The sequence below is a fragment of the Saimiri boliviensis genome, chromosome 6 (genome assembly GCF_048565385.1).
Source record: "Saimiri boliviensis isolate mSaiBol1 chromosome 6, mSaiBol1.pri, whole genome shotgun sequence".
Lineage (NCBI taxonomy): Eukaryota > Metazoa > Chordata > Mammalia > Primates > Cebidae > Saimiri > Saimiri boliviensis.
Window position 1 is genome coordinate 24,385,714 of NC_133454.1, and position 23,916 is coordinate 24,409,629.

General features: G+C 39.7%; 1 protein-coding gene across 1 annotated transcript in view; it reads left to right on the forward strand.

Moving 5' to 3' along the window:
- The window catches only part of GDPD4 (glycerophosphodiester phosphodiesterase domain containing 4), an 82,973-nt gene that overhangs the window by 712 nt on the left and 58,345 nt on the right, over positions 1 to 23,916 (forward strand). Inside the window, exons 2-4 of the mRNA XM_003942963.3 lie at positions 1,632 to 1,735; positions 19,216 to 19,309; positions 21,502 to 21,561. Of these exons, the coding sequence (XP_003943012.1) occupies positions 1,632 to 1,735; positions 19,216 to 19,309; positions 21,502 to 21,561 (258 nt within the window). The remainder of the gene's footprint in view (positions 1 to 1,631; positions 1,736 to 19,215; positions 19,310 to 21,501; positions 21,562 to 23,916) is intronic.

The window sequence follows — 23,916 nt, forward strand, 5'->3', positions numbered from 1 at the left end:
CCAAAGGAAGAGCTCTAGTAAGCCTGAGTGGTGGCATGTGGCCTAGCCTCTTTTAGGGCATCTTTCTATTTGTAAGCCATATGTTGGGACCCTTTGGTGAGCTACGTGGTTTAAGAGATTAAATGATCAGCACATTGAAATGAGAAAAGAAGAGCGAAATCATGTACCTTTACTTATTTGTAAACGTGGCCCAGCTAGGGTCCTAGAATCAGACCAATTAAATAATGAATTTCTTATACCTGAGGTGGGGAATACAAGGAAAGGGGTAGAAAATGGGAGGTTTCCCTGGAGTAGGCAGGAATGTTCTTCTGTTCCCTGTATCTTTCCTGCCCAGATATTTGGCCTCTATGTTAGTCACTGGAGATAATATGAGTGCTTCAGGCATGGTTCCAGCTCTCAAGGAATTCAATCTGCTGTGGGGAAAGATAAGTACACACACACACACACACACACACACACACACACACACAAAATCTCTATATAGTAAGAGAAGTGCTATAACTGTATGTGCATGTGCACAGGCAGGTACCAAGGGTAGGGCCAAAGATCACTATTTTAGAAGGTGACGGGTGATTAAGAATTGGATAGGTAGAGAATTGGGGATAGTGGAAGAATTGGCATTGGAGGAGGAACCAAAGGGCATAATGAATTTGGAGATTGATATAGGTTATTTTAGATGAAGGAGAGGATATGAATGAAGAAGTGAGGGGAAAAAAAGCTAGAGAGGGAGATGGGTCCAATGTTGTGTGGTTTTAAGAATTTGACCTCTGCCATGTGGGGAATAAAGAATCCCCAAAGACTTTAAGTTGGTGATGTAGTCTGAGCTGTGTTTTAGAATGATTATTTGATTCTGTGAAGGACATATTACTGGAAGGGACAAAACTAACATAGGGAGACTTCTTTGCCTTCAAAGAGAAAGCAGTACCTCCTCCATAATGATAACCTCCATTTTTGGCTTTGAGCTTACACAGATCTGGGTTCTAGTCCTGCCACTGCCACTTCTTAGCTGCGTGATCTTGAGTCAATTATTTTACCTCTCTGAGATTTCTTCTGCAAAAAGTTAGTTAATGCCTAACTCATATGGCTCTAATGAGAAATAAATCAAATGAAGGTAGCTTGTAAAATCCCTAGCATTTTACTGGAACAAATAAGTACTTTAAAAAAAATTCATTCTTTAACTCTGATTCCTCTTTTCTTCTGCAGTGGGGTAGATTGATGACTAAATAAACCGATTAATGATGAATGAATTAATTACTCAATAAATTAATTACTAAACAAAACGTGGTAACTGGAGAGGCAGATGAATTCAGTGGATGATTGTCTAGAGTCAGCTACATTCAAGAAACTATGCTATGTATTGGTAATGCAGAGGTGTTCCTTTTCCTCAAAGAGGAAGCAATGTAGCATCTGATAAAACATATAAATGTGTAATTCCAGTTCAGTGTAAGAAAGATTATAAATAGGTTTATACAGGATTTGGTAGGGGTAAAAAGAAGAGAGTGATCACTCCAGCCTCAGGAGGGCAATACATGGCAGTTGCATCTATGATGACCTTTGGCAAGTGTATATAGAAACTGCTGAGGTAACAAGGATAAATGGAGCTAAGTTAGATTTCTTTTTTCTCTTCCTAGAAAGAGCAATTATTTTGCCCGTGCCTGATAATTTCATTTGTCTTGTCTGTGATGTTGCTGTTACTGTGGATAGAAACATCCAACGAATACTTTAACTTTGACTGGTGAGTTTCACTTTATGTACTTTATTTGTATAAGGGCATTTTGGTCTGATAGCCATCTGGATTCTACCTCAGGTTGAAAAGATCTGGTGGCATAGTAGGGAAGGCAGACAAAACTGGGCTTTCCTCAGCTTGTGGGTGAGAGACCTGCCTTTGGGGCTGGGGTAGGATACTTAGCACCCTAACCTGTTGTACTTTCTTCCACTGTACTCAGTCTCACACTTAGACCAAACATGGCTCAGTGGGAAGCTTCATGCTTCCAATGTCCACAGTCCTTCTACTCAGATAATGTTTGCCCGGTATCTTTTCTTTAGTCTCTTTGTCTGAGTTACTGATACCTACACTAGTTGGTCTTCATGATCTCTGCCTCTGAACCCTGCCTTCTCTGCTGCTTCTATACCCTCTTCCTTCCCATATTGTTCTTAAGGGGCTTCCTAGGATTCTGAACACAGTGACAGGTATCCCTTCCCAGCACCCTGTCATGGCTAAACTCCTACTCCGGGACTGTCCCCACCCTTTTAGTTTTTCTGGCTTGATGTCTTCTAACCTTCCTGCAAATCTTTTTTTTTTTTTTTTTTTTTTTGCATTTTAGGTTTTGGGGTACATGTGATGAACATGCAAGATTGTTGCATAGGTACACACATGGCAGTGTGCTTTGCTGCCTTCCGTCCCCTCACCTGTATCTGTCATTTCTCCCCATGCTATCTCTTCCCACCTCCCCACCCCCCACCCCTCCCCCATTTCCCCCCAACAGACCCCAGTGTGTAGTGCTCCCCTCCCTGTGTCCATGTGTTCTCATTGTTCAACACCCGCCTATGAGCGAGAATATACGGTGTTTGATTTTCTGCTCTTGTGTCAGTTTGCTGAGAATGATGGTTTCCAGGTTCATCCATGTCCCTATAAAGGACGTGAACTCATCGTTTTTGATGGCTGCATAATATTCCATGGTGTATATGTACCACATTTTCCCTATCCAGTCTATCATCGTTGGGCATTTGGGTTGGTTCCAGGTCTTTGCTATTGTAAACAGTGCTGCAATGAACATTCGTGTGCACGTGTCCTTGTAGTAGAATGATTTATAATCCTTTGGATATATACCCAGTAATGGGATTGCTGGGTCAAATGGGATTTCTATTTTTAGGTCCTTGAGGAATCGCCACACTGTCTTCCACAATGGTTGAATTAATTTACATTCCCACCAACAGTGTAAAAGTGTTCCTATTTCTCCACATCCTCTCCAGCATCTGTTGTTTCCCGATTTTTTAATGATCGCCATTCTAACTGGTGTGAGATGGTATCTCAATGTGGTTTTGATTTGCATTTCTCTGATGACCAGTGATGATGAGCATTTTTTCATATGTTTGTTGGCCTCCTGTATGTCTTCTTTTGTAAAGTATCTGTTCATGTCCTTTGCCCATTTTTGAATGGGCTTGTTTGTTTTTTTCTTGTAGATCTGCTTTAGTTCTTTGTAAATTCTGGATATCAGCCCCTTGTCAGATGGGTAGACTGCAAAAATTTTTTCCCATTCTGTTGGTTGCCGATTCACTCTACTGACTGTTTCTTTTGCCGTGCAGAAGCTGTGGAGTTTGATTAGGTCCCATTTGTCTATTTTGGCTTTTGTTGCCATTGCTTTTGGCGTTTTGGTCATGAAGTCCTTGCCTACACCTATGTCCTGAATGGTTTTGCCTAGATTTTCTTCTAAGGTTTTTATGGTATTAGGTCTGATGTTTAAGTCTTTAATCCATCTGGAGTTAATTTTGGTGTAAGGTGTCAGGAAGGGGTCCTGTGTCTGCTTTCTGCACATGGCTAGCCAGTTTTCCCAACACCATTTATTAAACAGGGAGTCCTTTCCCCATTGCTTGTTTTTGTCAGGTTTGTCGAAGATCAGATGGTTGTGGGTATGTTGTATTTCCTGTGAGGCCTCTGTTCTGTTCCATTGGTCTATATCTCTGTTTTGGTACCAGTACCATGCTGTTTTGATTACTGTAGCCTTGTAGTATAGTTTGAAGTCCGGTAGTGTGATGCCTCCTGCTTTGTTCTTTTTGCTTAGAGTTGACTTGGCTATGCGGGCTCTCTTTTGGTTCCATATGAAGTTTAAGGTGTTTTTTTCCAGTTCTGTGAAGAAGGTCATTGGTAGCTTGATGGGAATAGCATTGAATCTGTAAATTACTTTGGGCAGTATGGCCATTTTCACGATGTTGATTCTTCCTAACCATGAACATGGAATGTTTCTCCATCTGTTTGTATCCTCTCTTATTTCGTTGAGCAATGGCTTGTAGTTCTCCTTGAAGAGGTCCTTTACGTTCCTTGTTAGTTGTATTCCTAGGTACTTTATTCTCTTTGTAGCAATTGTGAATGGCAGTTCGTTCTTGATTTGGCTCTCTTGAAGTCTATTACTGGTGTATAGGAATGCTTGTGATTTTTGCACGTTGATTTTGTATCCTGAGACTTTGCTGAAGTTGTTTATCAGTTTCAGGAGATTTTGGGCTGAGATGATGGGGTCTTCCAGATATACAATCATGTCATCTGCAAATAGAGACAATTTGATTTCCTCCTTTCCAATTTGGATACCCTTTATTTCTTTTTCTTGCCTGATTGCTCTGGCTAGAACTTCCAGTACTATATTGAATAGGAGTGGTGAGAGAGGGCATCCTTGTCTAGTGCCAGATTTCAAAGGGAATGCTTCCAGTTTTTGCCCATTCAGTATGATATTGGCTGTTGGTTTGTCGTAAATAGCTTTTATTGTTTTGAGATACGTTCCGTCAATACCTAGTTTATTGAGGGTTTTTAGCATAAAGGGTTGTTGAATTTTGTCAAAAGCCTTCTCTGCATCAATCGAGATAATCCTGTGGTTTTTGTCTTTGGTTCTGTTTATGTGGTGAATTACGTTTATGGACTTGCGTATGTTGAACCAGCCTTGCATCCCCGGGATGAATCCTACTTGATCATGGTGGATGAGCTTTTTGATATGCTGTTGCAATCGGTTTGCCAGTATTTTATTGAAGATTTTTGCATCTATGTTCATCATGGATATTGGCCTGAAATTTTCTTTTCTTGTTGAGTCTCTGCCGGGTTTTGGTATCAGGATGATGTTTGTCTCGTAAAATGATTTGGGAAGGATTCCCTCTTTTTGGATTGTCTGGAACAGTTTCAGAAGGAATGGTATCAGCTCCTCCTTGTATGTCTGGTAGAATTCAGCTGTGAACCCATCTGGACCTGGGCTTTTTTTGGGTGGTAGGCTCTTTATTGCTGCCTCGACTTCAGACCATGTTATTGGTCTATTCAGGGTTTCGGCTTCTTCCAGGTTTAGGCTTGGGAGGATGCAGGTGTCCAGGAATTTATCCATTTCTTCCAGGTTTACTAGTTTATGTGCATAGAGTTGTTTGTAATAATCTCTGATGATGGTTTGGATTTCTGTGGAATCTGTGGTGATATCCCCTTTATCGTTTTTTATTGCATCAATTTGGTTATTCTCTCTTTTCTTTTTTATTAATCTGGCTAGTGGTCTGTCTATTTTGTTGATCTTTTCAAAAAACCAGCTCCTGGATTTATTGATTTTTTGAAGAGTTTTTTGTGTCTCTATTTCCTTCAGTTCTGCTCTGATCTTAGTTATTTCCTGTCTTCTGCTAGGTTTTGAGTTTTTTTGATCTTGCTCCTCTAGCTCTTTCAATTTTGATGATAGGGTGTCAATTTTAGATCTCTCCTTTCTTCTCATGTGGGCACTCATTGCTATATATTTTCCTCTAGAGACTGCTTTAAATGTGTCCCAGAGATTCTGGTATGTTGTGTCTTCGTTCTCATTGGTTTCGAAGAACATCTTTATTTCTGCCTTCATTTCATTGTTTATCCAGTCAACATTCAAGAGCAAGTTGTTCAGTTTCCATGAAGCTGTGCGGTTCTGAGTTAGTTTCTGCATTCTGAGTTCTAACTCGATTGCACTGTGGTCTGAGAGACTGTTTGTTATGATTTCTGTTCTTTTGCATTTGCTGAGGAGTGATTTATTGCCAATTATGTGGTCAATTTTAGAGTAGGTGTGATGTGGTGCTGAGAAGAATGTATATTCTGTGGATTTGGGGTGGAGAGTTCTGTAAATGTCTATTAGGTTTGCTCGTTCCAGGTCTGTGTTCAGGTCCTGGATATCCTTGTTGATTTTCTGTCTGGTTGATCTGTCTAATATTGACAATGGGGTGTTAAAGTCTCCCACTATTATTGTGTGGGAGTCTAAGTCTCTTTGTAAGTCATTAAGAACTTGCCTTATGTATCTGGGTGCTCCTGTATTGGGTGCATACATATTTAGGATCGTTAGCTCTTCTTGTTGCAGTGATCCTTTTACCATTATGTAATGTCCTTCTTTGTCTCTTTTGATCTTTGTTGCTTTAAAGTCTATTTTATCAGAGATGAGAATTGCAACTCCTGCCTTTTTTTGCTCTCCATTTGCTTGGTAGATCTTCCTCCATCCCTTTATTTTGAGCCTTTGTGTATCCTTGCATGTAAGATGGGTTTCCTGGATACAGCACACTGATGGGTTTTGGCTTTTTATCCAATTTGCCAGTCTGTGTCTTTTGATTGGGGCATTTAGTCCATTGACATTTAGGGATAGTATTGTTATGTGTGAATTTGATGCTGTCATTTTGATGCTACCTGGCTGTTTTGTTGGTTAGTTGATGCAGATTCTTGATTGTGTTGCTGCTTTTTTACCATTTGGTGTGTTTTTGGAGTGGCTGGTACTGGTTTTTCCTTTATGTGTGTAGAGCCTCTTTCAGGAGTTCTTGTAGAGCAGGTTTGGTGGTGATGAAATCTCTGAGTGCTTGCTTGTTCACAAAGGATTTTATTTTTCCTTCACTTATGAAGCTGAGTTTGGCTGGATAGGAGATTCTGGGTTGAAAGTTCTTTTCTTTAAGGATGTTGAATATTGGCCCCCAGTCTCTTCTGGCTTGTAGGGTTTCTGCTGAGAGATCTGCTGTGAGTCTAATGGGCTTCCCTTTGTGGGTAACCCGACCTTTCTCTCTGGCTGCCCTTAGCATTTTCTCTTTCATTTCAACCCTGGTGAATCTGACGATTATGTGCCTTGGGGTTGCTCTTCTTGAGGAATATCTTTGTGGTGTTCTCTGTATTTCCTGGATTTGAATATTGGTCTGCCTTGCTAGGTTGGGGAAGTTTTCCTGGATAATATCCTGAAGAGTATTTTCCAGCTTGGATTCATTCTCTTCATCACATTCAGGTACACCTATCAGACGTAGATTAGGTCTTTTCACATAGTCCCACATTTCTTGAAGATTTTGTTCATTCCTTTTTGCGCTTTTTTCTCTGTTCTTGCCTTCTCTTTTTATTTCATTGAGTTGGTCTTCGACCTCTGATATCCTTTCTTCTGCTTGGTCAATTCGGCTGTTGAAGCTTGTGCATGCTTCACGAAGTTCTCGTGTTGCGTTTTTCAGCTCCATCAATTCACTTATTCTCCTCTCTATGCTGTCCATTCTCGTCAGCAGTTCGTCCAATCTTTTTTCAAGGTTCCTATTTTCTTTGCGATGGGTTAGAACATGTTCTTTTAGCTCATTGTAGTTTCTTACTACCCATCTTCTGAAGTCTGATTCTGTCATTTCATCACCCTCCTTCTCCATCCGGTCTGGTTCCCTTGCTGGTGAGGAGTTGTGATCACTTTTAGGAGGAGAGGTGTTCTGGTTTCGGGAGTTTTCATCCTTTTTACGCTGGTTTCTACCCATTTTTGTGGGTTTATCCACCTGTTGTCTGTCTCTGTCCCAGGGAGTTGGAGCTTTATGAGTTTCCGTTGCACTACTGCCTTTTTTGATTTTTTTTTTTTTTCAGGTCGGACCCGCCCAGCTAGCAGCAAGCCTAGCCTCTGCCTGCCCGCAGGGGCTTTGCTGAGCTGCTGTGGGCTCCGCCCAGGTGCCCTGAGCTCTTCCCTGTAGTCCTTTTTATATGGGCGTAGTTAGAACTGTCTGGGCAATGGTGGCCCCGCCTCTGTTATGGCGGACTCTCTTTGTTGTGGCAGGTTGCCTCGGCAACGGCGGGTTGCCTCGGCAACGGCAGCCTGCCTCCGTAGCGGTGGAGAGTCTCAGTAATGGCGGAAGCCCCTCCCCCACGGAGCCGGACTGTCCCCGGTTCAGCTGTGCTTGGTTTGAAGGGCTCCACCCAGAGGGTTTCCAATTACTGTTTTTGTTTTCGTTGTTGTTGGGGGTGGAGGGGTGGGACCAACCGAGCCTGATCACCTGGCTCCCTGACTCAGAGTCTTTTCTTTTAAGTTGAACGACCCCGCGTTCCGGTCGCTTGTGGAAAAGGCGCCGGGATCTCCCGTGCTGCGACTCACGGAGTCGGCTCGAACCGCGGCGCCGGCTCCTGGCGGATTTTTTGCCTAGGAATCTCCTGGCCTGGCTCGCTATTTCAGATGAATGGGCTATTCTGCCGTCTCAAGGCTCTGCTCGCCAGCTAAGAGGGCTCCCAGACCAGTGGCTTTTGTACGGAGAACCGCAGCAACAGGGAGTGGTCACAGCAGCCGCGCGGGCGGAAACCGCCCCGCGGGGGCCAAAACAGCCACACCGGCTGGGACTGCGACCCTGGCGACCCCTCTGCCTGGGTATCTCCTGGTCTGTGGGCAATAAGAGTTCGTCTGGAAATGCGGCGTCCACTCACCCTCTGCACTTTCACTGGGAGCTGAAGTCCTGAGCTGTTCTTAGGCGGCCATCTTGAAAGTCGGATCGCCCTTCCTGCAAATCTTACTTGTTATTTGGTATTTGGGGGAGAAAAATTTGTTCAGATATGGCGCTTTTAAAAATGGAATACAGTTATATTTTCCTTTATAGAAGTAAAACATGGTTTGTTATTTTATGTGTAAAATACAAAATGTTAGAAAATATGGCCTATGTTTATTCTCATTCTTGAGAGATAATCACTTGGTATATTTTTCTATGCTTATTTTTATATTATGCTCATACTGTATACATAATTTTACTTTTCATTTTTACTTAAAATAACTGTAAGCATTTTAACATTTTAAAGCTCCTAATGAATATCATTTAAAAATGGTTTAAAAATATTTCATGACAGATGCTATTATACACTTAGCCATTTAATTACTAGGCATTATAAGTGTGTCCAGTTTTCTTGTTTTTATAAACTAGTAATGCAGAGAAATCTTTGTATTCTGACTAATGTTCCTAGAATAGATTCCCACAAGGGGCATTATTGAGTCAAGAAGAATAAACATTGTTAAAATTCATTATGCCCCAAAATTAGCCAGGCATGGTGGTGTGTGCCTGTAGTCCCAGCTACTTGGGAGGCTGAGGTGGGAGGATCTTTTGGGCCCAAGAGACCCTCTGCACTCCAGCCTGGGTGACAGAGCCAGACCCTGTCTCAAAAAAAAAAAAAAAAAAAGAATTCATTATGTCTCTTGCCAAAGTACTTTCTCAAAATTTTATAGCTATTTCTGTTTAAAACAGAGCTGTATGACAGTCAACATTAAATATTCTAATATTGTGAAAGTTTTTTCTTGATGAAATTTTTTTGTTTTAATTTGAATAATTTAGTTTCAGAACAAGTTTATTTAATTTCTTTTCTTTTAAAATTTATTTTCCTCTGCCTACTTATCCATTGGGGGTTATCAGTTAGCCTTCTCATTGGTTCATCTGCAATTTTATTTATGGGCCAGTTTCTGAATTATTCCGCAGAACTTGTATTTCAGTTTAAAATATAAATACTATTAGATAATTCATTTCTTTATATTTATAAATTTTAAAATACCAGCTCTGAGATCCATAGTTGACAAGGTTTATGCAAAGTCTAATATCCAAATCTTTCTGCCTCTCTCCCCACCACTTGAGTGGTATCAAAGACCTGGGGCTTACCACAAGACAGCAAAAATAGTGTGGTAGTGGTAAGAGGAAACTCTGGTTATCAAAATGACACCGGTCCCTCTGGTCATTATTACTTCCATTCCACAGTGCCTCAGTCGAGCACTTGTCCCTAGCCACTTTTTGGAATCGCTCTTCCAGGCATTTTATAGAAATATTCCTCACAACAGGCTTTTACATTGACCATAAGCATGGCTTGGAACCCTCACCATTGTTCCCAAGACTGAGATGCCAACTGGCCAGCTTCCATGATCTTCCTTGTAGCCATTTCCCATTTGTGATCATCTTCTGCCAGGATGTAGCATGTAAGTCAGTCACAAGCCTGAGTACCAATGAAGTCTTTGATCCTAGGGCAAAGTTGCAGCATAGTCTTTCATTTTCTTCATATGTTTTTAACTTGAAGACTATTTTGTATAATAACTAATATAGCTATGTTAGCTTTGCATGGTTTATCTTTTCTATACTTTTTTTTTTAACCTTTCTATATCTCATGTTTTGGAAGTTTCACTGATAAATAGAATATGGTTGAGTTTCTCAAATTCAGTTTGGCGATACTTTATGTTCCAAATTTAAAAAAATCTCTGAACTAATATAATCACTAATATATTTTATTTGAGCTTACATCCATAATCTTTCTAATGCTATTGTCATATCAGTTCTGTTTGTTTTTTTTTTTTTTTTTTTTTTTTTGAGGCAAGGTCTTGCTCTGTTGCCCAAGCTGAGTACAGTGGCATGATTTTGGCTTACTGCAGCCTCTGCCTCCCAAGCTTGAGTGATCCTCCCACTTCAGCCTCCCAGATAGCTAGGACTGCAGGTGCAAGCCACCACACCCAGCTGATTTTTGTATTTTTTTGTGAAGACAGGGTTTCGCCATTTTGTCCAGGCTGGTCTCAAACTCCTGAGCTCAAGTGATTTGCCTGCCTCAAACTTGCAAATTGCTGGGATTACAGGTGTGAGCCAACATACCCAGCCCTGTTTTTTTTTTCTTTCCCCCCTTTTCTTGCCTTATTTTATATTAAGTATTTTTTTATTACTTCATTTTTTCCTCTATCAACTTAGAGGATATACCCATATTTTCTCTCCTACTCACTCTTGCTTTTTTGTAACTATCCTGGAAATTACAACATGAAATCTTGACTCACCAAAGTTTTATATTAATTAGATTTTAACATTTTTTTCTGGACAATACAAGGATCTTGAAACATGTTAACTTCATTTACCTCCTTCTGACTTATAAGCCATTCTCATCATGTATTTTTATCCTACATAATTTTCTAAACACATACGACGTTATTGTTATTTTGTTTGTATAGTTCATATTCATTTAGATTAACCTGCATATTTACTTTTTTAAAAATTGCTCTTTATTTCATCATGCACCTCTGATCTTTCATCTAGAATCTTTTTTTCCCTGTATAACGAATAACCCCTAGGTGTCCCATAGAAGGTGACTTTGTTAGGAAGAGGAGAGGCCTGAGCTGTGTACGCCATCAAGCCGGTGCCTAGGGGGAGCAGACTAATAATGTCTGTTCACACATTTAGATGCTTCAAAGCTATGATTCATTCACCCACAAATCACAAACTGGAAAAGTTTGTGCTTATTTCTAGGAGGTAACCCTGGAAGGTTCCAAATCAAAGTGTATTGCGTTTATAAGATTACCTTCTCACCTGTAGCCCTATGAAGTTTACGAGAACTTCCTGTACCTCAGCCAATTCTTCTAGAGAAAAATTACCCCAAAGGCCACACTGTCTCTGGATTTTCTTCCTTTTTTGGATCTTGGCTCCATAGTTCTTTACTGTCTCGTTTATGTCTGATGCCTTCATTTAGATTTTTCAAAACATTTTGTCTAGCTTTTCTAGTTGTTCCTCTTAGCTAGAGAGAACAGAATTTTCTGATAGGGTAACTGTAACTTCCTGTCTGTGTGTTGTCTCTCTATTCCTCACTATGTGAGAGTTCCTTAGGCTTCCACCATCCATGTGTCTTTTTTTTCTCATCTACAGTTACTGTCAGCTGACAGTTGGTGATGCTGATATAAAACATTGCAATGTATATTACGGAAAGGTGCAAGAAAGTTGCATCTTACAGCTGTGAGAGGCAAGAAAGGAGTCCTTGAAGGTTTCTTTAAACATTGTGACAGAAACTTTTAGATGAGTAGGTTGCATTGACCCGCCCCAATAAATCTGTCTTGGTTGAATGAGTAGGCCTGCATCCAAAATGGAGGTGTGATTATGCTGCCAGAGGGTTATAACACAATGGTCCAGAGTAGAGACAACTGCTTAAAAATACTAAGGCAGAAGAAGCCTAAACTGGACATGTTCATGTTGAGTAAGCCTACCGCATGGTCATCAGCATTGTATATTCCCAGCTTAAAGAAGTAATGGCCAAGAAAGATTTCCTTTTTCAATTCCCACTGATGTTCAGTCAGTCACATAAGCAAACTCCTCCTCACTCATTTCACTCCCTTTTTTCACACCACTACCACCACCAAGAGTAAGTATAGATGACTGGGATAGGAAGGAGTAGAAGAGGGAGAGAGAGAAAAACCAGTTCTTTTTTTGCCTATAATCCATAGCTGGGGGGTGAGAACTTCACCTGAGTTTGGTGAGAGGGCACTGAAGTAAACCAAACTAATAGTAATACTTATATATGATCGGATATCCAAAAGAAAACCTTTTAGGTTACAAGGGATTAAAATAAAATATCAATATGGCTAGTAAAATGATGAGAAGAAGTAAGAGTACCATGAAATGACAAACCTTAAGTTTTCCTTATTACATGGAAAGCAAAGTCAATATCATGATTTGGTTAAACTGATTAATTCTTTGGCTACCTCTAGAGTGCTATTAAGGCCAAATTTCATGTTTTTTTATTTCAAAAATTTTTTTTCAAAATCTCTGATTGTTTTGATAACTACTTGTGCTTGGGTTAAAATATCCTATTCTTGTTTCATGGATGTGAATCCTTCCTTTACATCATGGAAGATCTTAAATATATTTTTATTTATTTATTTATTTTGTGGATTTTTTTGTGATTGTTCTATTAATTATGTTTTCCTGGGTCCAAGTTTTTCTATTTGTTGGCTTCATGAGGTTCATTTGTTGACATCCCTTACATGATTTCTGATTCTTGATTGTTAGCTCATCTTCTACAGAGTACTTTTCCCAGTGTCTTGATCTGGGATACCTTTTGCTAGCAAGGCTGTCTGCCTGTTTACTTCCTCTTAGTATATCTAACAGTCCTTGTGCAAGGAGAATTTCCTTTCTAATTCCTATTAATGTAGTTATATGTTCACTAACCTATAGTTTACATATTAAAAAATAAAATTTCTCCAGGTTTTGTTTGAAGAGGAGGTAATTTCTGTCTTCTTGAGATGAAGATTTGAATTTCTTTGATGTGTAATATGTAGACCAAGTATAAAAGTGTTTCTCCTAACAAATCATTAGCAATTTTCTCTCATATGCTACTTTAGGAACACAAAAATTGGGCTTTTTTTTAAAAAATAGAAAAAGTCTTATTTGGAAATTTTTTATCTTATTTTATTGCATTTTAGGTTTTGGGGTACATGTGAAGAACATGTAAGATTGTTGCATAGGTACATACATAGCAGTGTGTATACATGCCTTCCTCCCCTTCACCTGTATCTGGCATTTCTCCACGTGCTATCTATCCCCAACTCCCCATCCCCCACTGTCCCTCCCCTATTTCCCCCCAACAGACACCAGTGCGTGATGCTCCCCTCCCTGTGTCCATGTGTTCTCATTGTTCAACACCCACCTATGAGTGAGAACATGTGGTGTTTGATTTTCTGTTCTTGAGTCAGTTTGCTGAGAATGATGGTTTCCAGGTTCATCCATGTTCCTACTGGGCATTTGGGTTGGTTCCAGGTCTTTGCTATTGTAAACAGTGCTGCAATGAACATTCATGTGCGTGTGTCCTTATAGTAGAACGATTTATAATCCTTTCGATATATACCCAGTAATGGGATTGCTGGGTCAAATGGAATTTCTATTTCTAGGTCCTTGAGGAATCGCCACACTGTCTTCCACAATGGTTGAACTAATTCGTATTCCCACCAACAGTGTAAAAGTGTTCCTATTTCTCCACAACCTCTCCAGCATCTGTTGTGTCCAGATATTTTAATGATGGCAGTTCTAACTGGTGTGAGATGGTATCTCAATGTAGTTTTGATTTGCATTTCTCTAATGACCACTGATGAAGAACCTTTTTTTATGTGTTTGTTGACCTCATGTATGTCTTCTTTTGTAAAGTGTCTCTTCATATCCTTTGCCAACTTTTGAATGGGTTTGTTTGTTTTTCTTTCTTGTAAATCTGTTTCAGTTCTTTGTAAATTCTGGACATCAGCCCTTTGTTAGATGGGTAGACTGCAAAAATTTTTTCCCATTCTGTTGGTTGCTGATTCACTCTAATGGCTGTTTCTTTTGCTGTGCAGAAGCTATGGAGTTTGATTACGTCCCATTTGTCTGTTTTGACTTTTGTTGCCAATGCTTTTGGTGTTTTGGTCACGAAGTCCTTGCCTACGTCTGTGTCCTGAATGGTTTTGCCTAGATTTTCTTCTTGGGTTTTTATGGTGTTAGGTCTTATGTTTAAGTCTTTAATCCATCTGGAGTTAATTTTAGTGTAAGGTGTCAGGAAGGGATCCAGTTTCTGCTTTCTGCACATGGCTAGCCAGTTTTCCCAACACCATTTATTAAACAGGGAATCCTTTCCCCATTGCTTGTTTTTGTCAGGTTTGTCAAAGATCGGATGGTTGTAGATATGTTGTGTTGCCTCCAAAGCCTCTGTTCTGTTCCATTGGTCTATATCTCTGTTTTGGTACCAGTACCATGCTGCTTTGATTACTGTAGCCTTGTAGTATAGTTTGAAGTCTGGTAGTGTGATGCCTCCCGCTTTGTTCTTTTTGCTTAGAATTGACTTGGCTATGCAGGCTCTCTTTTGGTTCCATGTGAAGTTTAAGGTGTTTTTTTCCAGTTCTGTGAAGGTCATTGGTAGCTTGATGGGGATAGCATTGAATCTGCAAATTACTTTGGACAGTATGGCCATTTTTCACAATACTGATTCTTCCTAACCATGAACATGGAATGTTTCTCCATCTGTTTGTGTCCTCTCTTAATTTCGTTGAGCAGTGGCTTAGAGTTCTCCTTGTAGAGGTCCTTTATGTTCTTTGTTAGTTGTATTCCTAGGTACTTTATTCTCTTTGTAGCAATTGTGAATGGCAGTTCATTCTTGATTTTGCTGTCTTTAAGTCTGTTATTGGTGTATAGGAATGCTTGTGATTTTTGCACATTTGACTTTGCTGAAGTTGCTTATCAGTTTCAGGAGATTTTGGGCTGAGATGATGGGCTGTTCTAGATATACAATAATGTCATCTGCAAATAGAGACAATTTGACTTCCTCCTTCCCTATTTGAACACCCTTTATTTCTTTTTCTTACCTGATTGCTCTGGCTAGAACTTCCAATACTATATTGAATAGGAGTGGTGAGAAGAGGGCATCCTTGTCTAGTGCCAGATTTCAAAGGGAATGTTTCCAGTTTTTGCCCATTCAGTATGATATTGGCTATTGGTTTGTCGTAAATAGCTTTTATTATTTTGAGATACGTTCTGTCAATACCTAGTTTATTGAGGGTTTTTAGCATAAAGTGCTGTTAAATTTTGTCAAAGGCCTTCTCTGCATCTATTGAGATAATCATGTGGTTTTTTTGTCTTTGGTTCTGTTTATGTGGTGAATTATGTTTATAGACTTGTGTATGTTGAGCCAGCCTTGCATCCCTGGGATGAATCCTACTTGATCATGGTGGATAAGCTTTTTGATGTGCTGTTGCAATAGGCTTGCCAGTATTTTATTGAAGATTTTTGCATCTATATTCGTCATGACCATTGGCCTGAAGTTTTGTTTTCTTGCTGAGTCTCTGCTGGGTTTTGGTATCAGGATGATGTTGGTCTCATAACATGATTTGGGAAGGATTCCCTGTTTTTTGATTGTTTGGAATCGTTTCAGAAGGAATGGTACCAGCTCCTGTTTGTATGTCTGGTAGAATTTGGCTGTGAACCCATCTAGACCTGGGCTTTTTTTTGGGTGGTAGGCTCTTAATTGCTGCCTCAACTCCAGACCTGGTTATTGGTCTATTCAGGGTTTTGACTTCTTCCTGGTTGAGGCTTGGGAGGATGCAGGTGTCTAGGAATTTATCCATTTCTTCCAGGTTTACTAGTTTATGTGCATAGAGTTGTTTGTAATAATCTCTGATCATGGTTTGAATTTCTCTGGAATCTGTGGTGATATCCCCTTTATCTTTTTTTATTGCATCTATTTGATTATTCTCTCTTTCCTTTTTTATTAATCTGGCTAGTGGTCTGTCTATTTTGTTGATCTTTTCGAAAAACCAGCTTCTGGATTTATTGATTTTTGAAGGGATTTTTGTGTCTCTATCTCCTTCAGTTCTGCTCTGATCTTAGTTATTTCTTGTCTTCTGCTAGGTTTTGAGTTTTTTTGATTTTGCTTCTCTAGCTCTTTCAATTTTGACAATAGGGTGTCAATTTTAGATCTCTCCTTGCGTCTCATATGGGCATTTATTGCTATATATTTTCCTCTAGAGACTGCTTTAAATGTGTCCCAGAGATTCTGGTATGTTGTGTCTTCATTCTCGTTGGTTTCGAAGAACATCTTTATTTCTGCCTTCATTTCATTGTTTATCCAGTCAACATTCAAGAGCCAGTTGTTCAGTTTCCATGAAGCTGTGCGGTTCTGAGTTAAGTTTCTGAATTCTGAGTTCTAACTTGATTGCACTGTGGTCTGAGAGACTGTTTGTTATGATTTCCGTTCTTTTGCTTTTGCTGAGTGATTTACTTCCAATTATGTGGTTAATTGTAGAGTAGGTGTGATATGGTGCTGACAAGAATGTATATTCTATGGATTTGGGGTGGAGAGATCTGTAAATGTCTATTAGGTTTGCTTGGTCCAGGTCTGAGTTCAAGTCCTGGATATCCTTGTTAATTTTCTGTCTCGTCGATCTGTCTAATATTGACAATGGGGTGTTAAAGTCTCCCACTATTATTGTGTGGGAGTCTTAAGTCTTTTTGTAAATCATTAGGAACTTGCCTTATGTATCTGGGTGCTCCTGTATTGGGTGCGTATATATTTAGGATCGTTAGCTCTTCTTGTTGCATTGATCCTTTTACCATTATGTAATGTCCTTCTTTGTCTCTTGATCTTGGTTGGTTTAAAGTCTATTTTATCAGAGACGAGAATTGCAACTCCTGCTTTTTTTTGCTCTCCATTTGCTTGGTAGATCTTCCTCCATCCCTTTATTTTGAGCCTTTGTGTATCCTTCCGTGTGAGATGGGTTTCCTGGATACAGCACACCAATGGATTTTGACTTTTTATCCAATTTGCCAGTCTGTGTCTTTTGATTGGGGCATTTAGCCCATTTACATTCAGGGTTATATGTGTGAATTTGATCCTGCCATTTTGAAGCTAGCTGGCTGTTTTGCCCATTAGTTGATGCAGTTTCTTCATTGTGTTGATGCTCTTTACCATTTGGTATGTTTTTGGAGTGGCTGATACTGGTTGTTCCTTTCTCTGTTTAGTGCTTCTTTCAGGAGCTCTTGTAAAGCAGGCCGGGTGGTGATGAAATCTCTGAGTACTTGCTTGTTCACAAAAGATTTTGTTTTTCCTTCACTTACAAATCTTAGTTTGGCCGGATATGAAATCTGGGTTGAAAGTTCTTTTCTTTAAGGATGTTGAATATTGGTCCCCACTCTCTTCTGGCTTGTACGGTTTCTGCTGAGAGATCTGCTGTGAGTCTGATGGCCTTCCCTTTATGGGTATCCTGACCTTTCTCTCTGGCTGCCCTTAGCATTTTCTCCTTCATTTCAACCCTGGTGAATCTGACGATTATGTGCCTTGGGGTTGCTCTTCTTGAGGAATATCTTTGTGGTGTTCTCTGTATTTCCTGGACTTGAATATTGGCCTGCTTTGCTAGGTTGGTGAAGTTTTCCTGGATGATATCCTGAAGAGTATTTTCCAGCTTGGATTCATTCTCTTCATCACATTCAGGTACACCTATGAAACGTAGATTAGGTCTTTTTACATAGACCCATATTTCTTGGAGACTTTGTTCATTCCTTTTTGCCCTTTTTTTCTCTAATCTTGCCTTCTCGTTTTATTTTGTTTAGTTGATCTTCAGTCTCTGATATCCTTTCTTCTGCTTGGTCCATTCGGCTGTTGAAACTAGTGCATGCTTCACGAAGTTCTCATGTTGTGTTTTTGAGCTCCATCAATTCACTTATATTCCTCTCTAAGTTGTCTATTCTTGTTAGCATTTCATCAACTCTTTTTTCAAGTTTCTTAGTTTCTTTGCATTGGGTTAGAACATGTTCTTTTAGCTCACAGAAGTTTCTTATTCCCCACCTTCTGAAGCCTGATTCTGTCAGTCCATTACACTCATTCTTCATCCAGTCTTGTTCCCTTGCTGGTGAGGAGTTGTGATCCCTTGTAGGAGAGGCATTCTGGTTTCAGGTGTTTTCATTCTTTTTGCGCTGGTTTCTTCCCATCTTTATGGATTTATCCACCTGTCATCTTTGTAGTTGTTGACTTTCTGATTGGGTCTCTGAGTGAACATCCAATTTGTTGATGATGAAGTTATTTCCTTCTGTTTCCTAGTTTTCCTTCCAACAGTGTGGCCCCTCTGCTGTAGGACTGCTGAGGTCCACTCCAGGCCCTGCTTGCCTGGAGATCACCTGCAGCAGCTGCAGAACGGTAAGGGTTGCTGCCAGTTTCTTCTTTCACTATCATTGTCCCAGGATACCCACCAAATGTCAGTCTGAGCTCTCCTTTATTAGATGACTCTTTGGATATACGGGGGTCAGGGAGCTGCTTAAGGAGACAGTCTGTCCTTTATAGGTGCTCAAGTGCTGAGCTATGAGCTCCATTGTTCATTCAGAGCTTCTGGGCAGGTATGTTTAAGTCTGCTGCAGCAGAACTCATAAACCCCTCCTTTTTTTTCCCCCAAGGTGCTCTGTCCCAGGTAGTTAGGGCTTTATTTATGAGTTTCCATTGTGCTGCTGCCTTTTTATCAGGGCTGCCCTGCCCAGCGAGGAGGCAGCCTAGTCACTGTCTCAAATTGGGCTTTTTTTTTTTAAGGGCCTATATCTCATACACAGAATAGAGTAATTAATATGGTGACTGTGATTGCAATTATGTTCCAAAAATGCATAGGCGCATGGACAAGGAGCCTACAACAGTGTAAAGTATTAGTTTTGTTAAGGCAGTCAACTTAATGGGATGATTTGTTTCTCTTTTGGTATTTCAAAATTTCTGTATTATATTATTTTTTAAAAGATGACATAATGTTAAAATATGTATTCTAAATAACTTAAAATCCTACTGTGTTTACAGACCCCATGAACATTTCCAATTGCCTACAGGACACAACTTTAAAACTCCTCAAATAAATATCCCCAAAAGCTGCTGTTCACAAACTGCTTCTCTTTTTATCTCTCCATTTTCTTATGCCTCATCTAGTCTGGTTTTGTCCCATCCTTAACACAGATGCTACTGATTTCTGCAGTATTTTAAGAACTGAAACATTTTTTTTTCAGGGTCACTTTTCTAGGAACAGGCTACTGGTTTTTCTGGTCTATTTTTGCTCTGAGTTTAGCTGGGATCCTGACCGCCTACTCTTCATTGCTGTTGGTGAGTAATGCTTCTCATTTCTCCCACTTCTTTCCTGAGTAGCCTGATGAGGTGCTCCTGCCCATGGTATAGTATCTAGTTGGTTCTGGGGCTTTCAGAACCTAAGATCACTCTTGTCTTAGAATTGGGGTTTACATTAGCTAGTTGAATTTTAGTCACAAGAAATAGAACATGGAAGAAAAGCCTATTCTATTAGAGGATGTGTCGTGCCAATTTGGCCCTTTGAAAGAGTAACAGAACATCCTTTTTCTGTTTTCTTATTTCATAGCCTATCCTATGGTTCACTCAGTATTGTCACTTTAGATGCCCATAGCTTCACATCCGCAGTATCTTTACTTGTCTCATGTCCCATCTGAAAATCAGTCTTTCTGGGCCTTATAAAAATTTGCTAGTTTGTTAAACTTGTTCCAGTGTACAAATGCTAGTCACCTAGCCCAGATGCAAAGTACCTTTTAGCAAAAGCCTTTTGGCAATAGTGTGACCTTGCTTCTGTTGCTTGACATAGTAGTGTCATATAGTGTGAGAAATTTATGCCAGGTAAGAGAAAAGTTTGTGGAAATGGAATGATAACTTTAGACAGTTAGAGTTTTGCAGTGCCCATTTATACATAGGGCAGATAACTTTCTCTGATTTCACCATTCCTTTCTCTATGGAATTCTTGTCTGATACAGAAGAACCTAGCCCCCAAATCTATTGCTATTTGCACGAACTTTTTCTTTCAACAAAACTTATTATATGAGCAGAACATTGTGAGAAGTGCTGAGTATAGAGAGATCAATAAAAACTAAGCAGTTTCTGTTTACATGCACTGCGCTTCATAGAGGTAGGTATGAGATATAAGTTACCTTCCTTGTCATTGGAGTGGAATCTTGAAGGGATGTTAGATTTGGACATACAGATATGGTAATGAGGAAGAATATTTTGGGCTGAGGAAACTTCATGACTATATCAGCAAGACAGAAAATATAGAATGTCTTGCTGAGAGGGAAAGGTCAGTTCTGTTAGTATGTAGGGCATAATGAAGAATAATGGGAAAACATGGATGAAAAGATAGTTTTATGAGATTTTGGAAGGCCTGGGAAAAAAGGCTAAGACATTTGATATAAATCAGTTTTCTTAGGAAAATTATTCTCAATATTGTGGTTTGGAGGGTGGCTATAGGCAGAGAGACCAATTAGAAACTTTTCTTTTTAATGGGGAAAATGCAGATGAAGGATGTGCTGTAGGCCAAACTCTGACCAATGAATTGTACCATTTTTATGCACAATAAACATGAAATGGTATAGTTAGGTTCTAAGGTTGGAATGAATTCTAGTGTCCAATAAAGCAACATATTTTAACAAACTTTCTACTCTACCCTACCTCTTTTTGGGTACATACAATGGTAACAATAGTGAAAAAGGAGGGATACCTGGATTCTATTTCTAGCTTTATCTTTAGATTACTATGTAACCTTGGCCAAATCATGTAACTCTTCTGACCTGTTTCATTTTTTTCAAATGAGAATGATAATAATATTTAATAAACTGGTATAATACAGGGCTAAGTAAAGAACAGATGAAATCTACATGAAATTATTTTGATAAAGAGGTAAGTGCCTTATACATCAAATTATCATTAATATACTAGGCATCTGAGGACTCCAGTTTTCAGTTTCCATCTTCACACTGACTTGGTGACTGGCTAGATTTAGATTAAAATCCAAGATTTATTGAATCTATACGTGTTAACAACAGTGGTTGACAGTTGTAACAACAGCCCTGGTTCCCCAAAACAAGAGTCCTTGGAAGAGCTGCCTCCTGACCTTTGTTCTCTTACAAGTGAGTCCAAGTAATAACAGCAATAAGGTTTCTCACAGGGAAAAGAAACGGGCAATAACTCAGGAAGATCATTAGTGTGGTAATTGCTATGAAATCTTTGAGGACATAACACGGAATTCTTCCTGAGGGTTCAGGTGAAAGTTATAAATAGGAGGTGAGATTTGAACTGGCTTTGAAGAGTCAGTGGCATAGGGAGAGGGAGCTTTTTCAGTCAAACAGCATGGAAAACTCCCAGTCTAAATAAAGTACAGGTATAGTAACAAGTGAGTGTAATACCAGACTGTGAAAGGAATTTGGAACTATAGGAACAGTGCTTTGGGTGGCAACTTGGTGATTTCAAAATAACTCTCTTTTTCTACTTTTCTTTTGCAGTTACTTGGATTTTTGTTGCTTTGGGAAGGGATTGAACTATATCTGCACTTGTGTCATAAGGTAGGACATCTGAGTCTGCATGGGAAACCTTAGACCAGGACTGAACCTTAGACCAGGACTGAACATGCTCCTTGATACTCAGTGTTGTGTACAGGGTTACCCTCTCTATTATTGTTCTCCTTGTAGTGAAGAGATTTGCTTGCACCATTATAACTGAAATAATTAAATTTCTAACTGTTGCAACTGATTTATGGAAGGAGCTGAACCCGAGCTGAACCCATACTTTATTTGTTCTCACTACTTCATATTAAACTCAATCTGTAGCCCTGTTCTTCTCATTCCAGTAAAATCTTAGGCAAATTCCATTAATTTCCCAATACTTTTTAGTCACAAGAATACTCTCATTTCAGTGATTAAAAATTTCAGTTCATTGTAATAATGTAAGCTCCAACTTTATTAACCTTAAAATGTTTCTCCTCCTCTATTCGGGCCTGATCCAAGCCTGAAGCCCATAGCGGTAGAGAGGGCATGGTGATCCTTTTACCTTTTTTCCACCTGAGTGGGGTCCAGGGGAGAGGAGATGGAGAAAAGAGCACAGTCGGACAAGGAAAGGGAGGAAGGGAATCAGGGGTTGATTTCTAGGTAAATGTACAGTTGCCTCTTTCCCCCTGCACTTTTTCTATGTGTATTTTCAGAAATCCTGCTGCGAACCTTGACTGTAACTTTCTTGGTGGAGTCAATGCCTCTCTTCCTATAGCTCCCTGAAATTTCTTTTCTGAAATCCTTTTGACCCTCTCTTGGGTTTGGCTATCTTTAAAATAACACCAACATGATTTCTTTCATGAGGTTCATATCTGGTCCCCAGAGGACAGTCAGCTTTGCCCCATCATCTGCAGATATGCAGCATATTTGATATAGCATCCTTGTTTTATTCTCCCCTGGGCTTGAGCAGCTCCAGTGACAGCCTCTTGCTTTTCTATAGACTTTTTCAGGCATGTTTTTAAAAAATTGATACATAGTAATTGGACATATTTGTGGGATCCATGTAATATTTTGATACATGCATACAATATATAATGCTCAAATCAGAGTATTTAGGATATCCATCATCTCAGGCATTTATCGTTTTTTCATGTTAGGAACATTTTAACTCTCCCAGCTATTTTGAAACTATTTTTTGAACTATTTTGGAGCTATTTTATATTATAAATTATTGCTAACTGTAGTCACTTTACTGTACTATCAAACACTAGAACTTATTCTTTCTATCTAACTGTATGTTCTCATTAACCAAACTCTCTTCCTTTCTTCCACTCTGACCCACCCTTCCCAGCTCTTGGTAACTATCATTCTATTCTCTGCTTCCATGAGATCAACTTTTTTAGCTCCCAAATATGAGGGAGAACACCAGGCATAGTGTTGATACCATTCCTTGTATTTCCCCAAATCCAGAAACATTTCATACTCTTGAGTGGTACCCTTAAGTCTTGAATTAGTCCATCTGCATTGCTAATAAAGGAATACCTGAGACTGGGTAATTTATAAAGAAAAGAGGTCTATTTTGGCTCATGGTTCTGCAGGCTGTAAAGGAAGCATAGTACGGGCATCTGGTCCTGGTGAGGGCCTCAGGAAGCATATGATCATGGTGGAAGGCAAAGCGGGAGCCAGCCTATCACATGGCAAGAGAGGGAGCAAGAGAGAGAAGGAGGAGGTACCAGGTCCTTTTAAACAACCGGATCTCATGTGAACTCACAGAATGAGAACCCACTCATTGCTGCAAGGACAGCACCCAGCTATTTATGAGGGAAGCTGTCCCTATAATCCAAACACCTCCCACTATGCACACCTCCAGTATTGGTGGTCACATTTCAACGTGAAATTTGGAGGAGACACAGGTCCAAACCATATCAGTATCCTCTTACTCAAATGAGAAGTATGAACTAGAACTATAAATTTAGAGTTATTAGGATAAATGGAACTTGAAGCCATGAGATCTTCTAGGGAAAGAATATAGATTTGAAAATTGAACAGATAGGCCATATTGATGGCAACATCTATTTTGGAGTTGGGGCATCTTGACAAATTAACCAATACCAAGAATCCCTATGAAAACATTCTGATTACCATTTCAGGCTTGCGTCTGTTATAAAAACTATCTGTGCTTATGTTGCCTGTGCCAGTTAAGTACTGCTACTTGGCCTCTGCCACAGCGGAAGCACATCATCGCCTTTGAAATCAGGAATCCTACTTGAGTATCGGCGTCTCTCACCTTGTTTCAGGCATGGAGGATGGCCAGCACAGTGCTTTCCAAGGACGCTGACGCTTTCCGCACCAGTGTCTTCTGAGACCTCCCAAAGAACCCGATACAGGGAGTAGGATAACTGATCATAGGTGATACCACTCTAGTACCTTTTC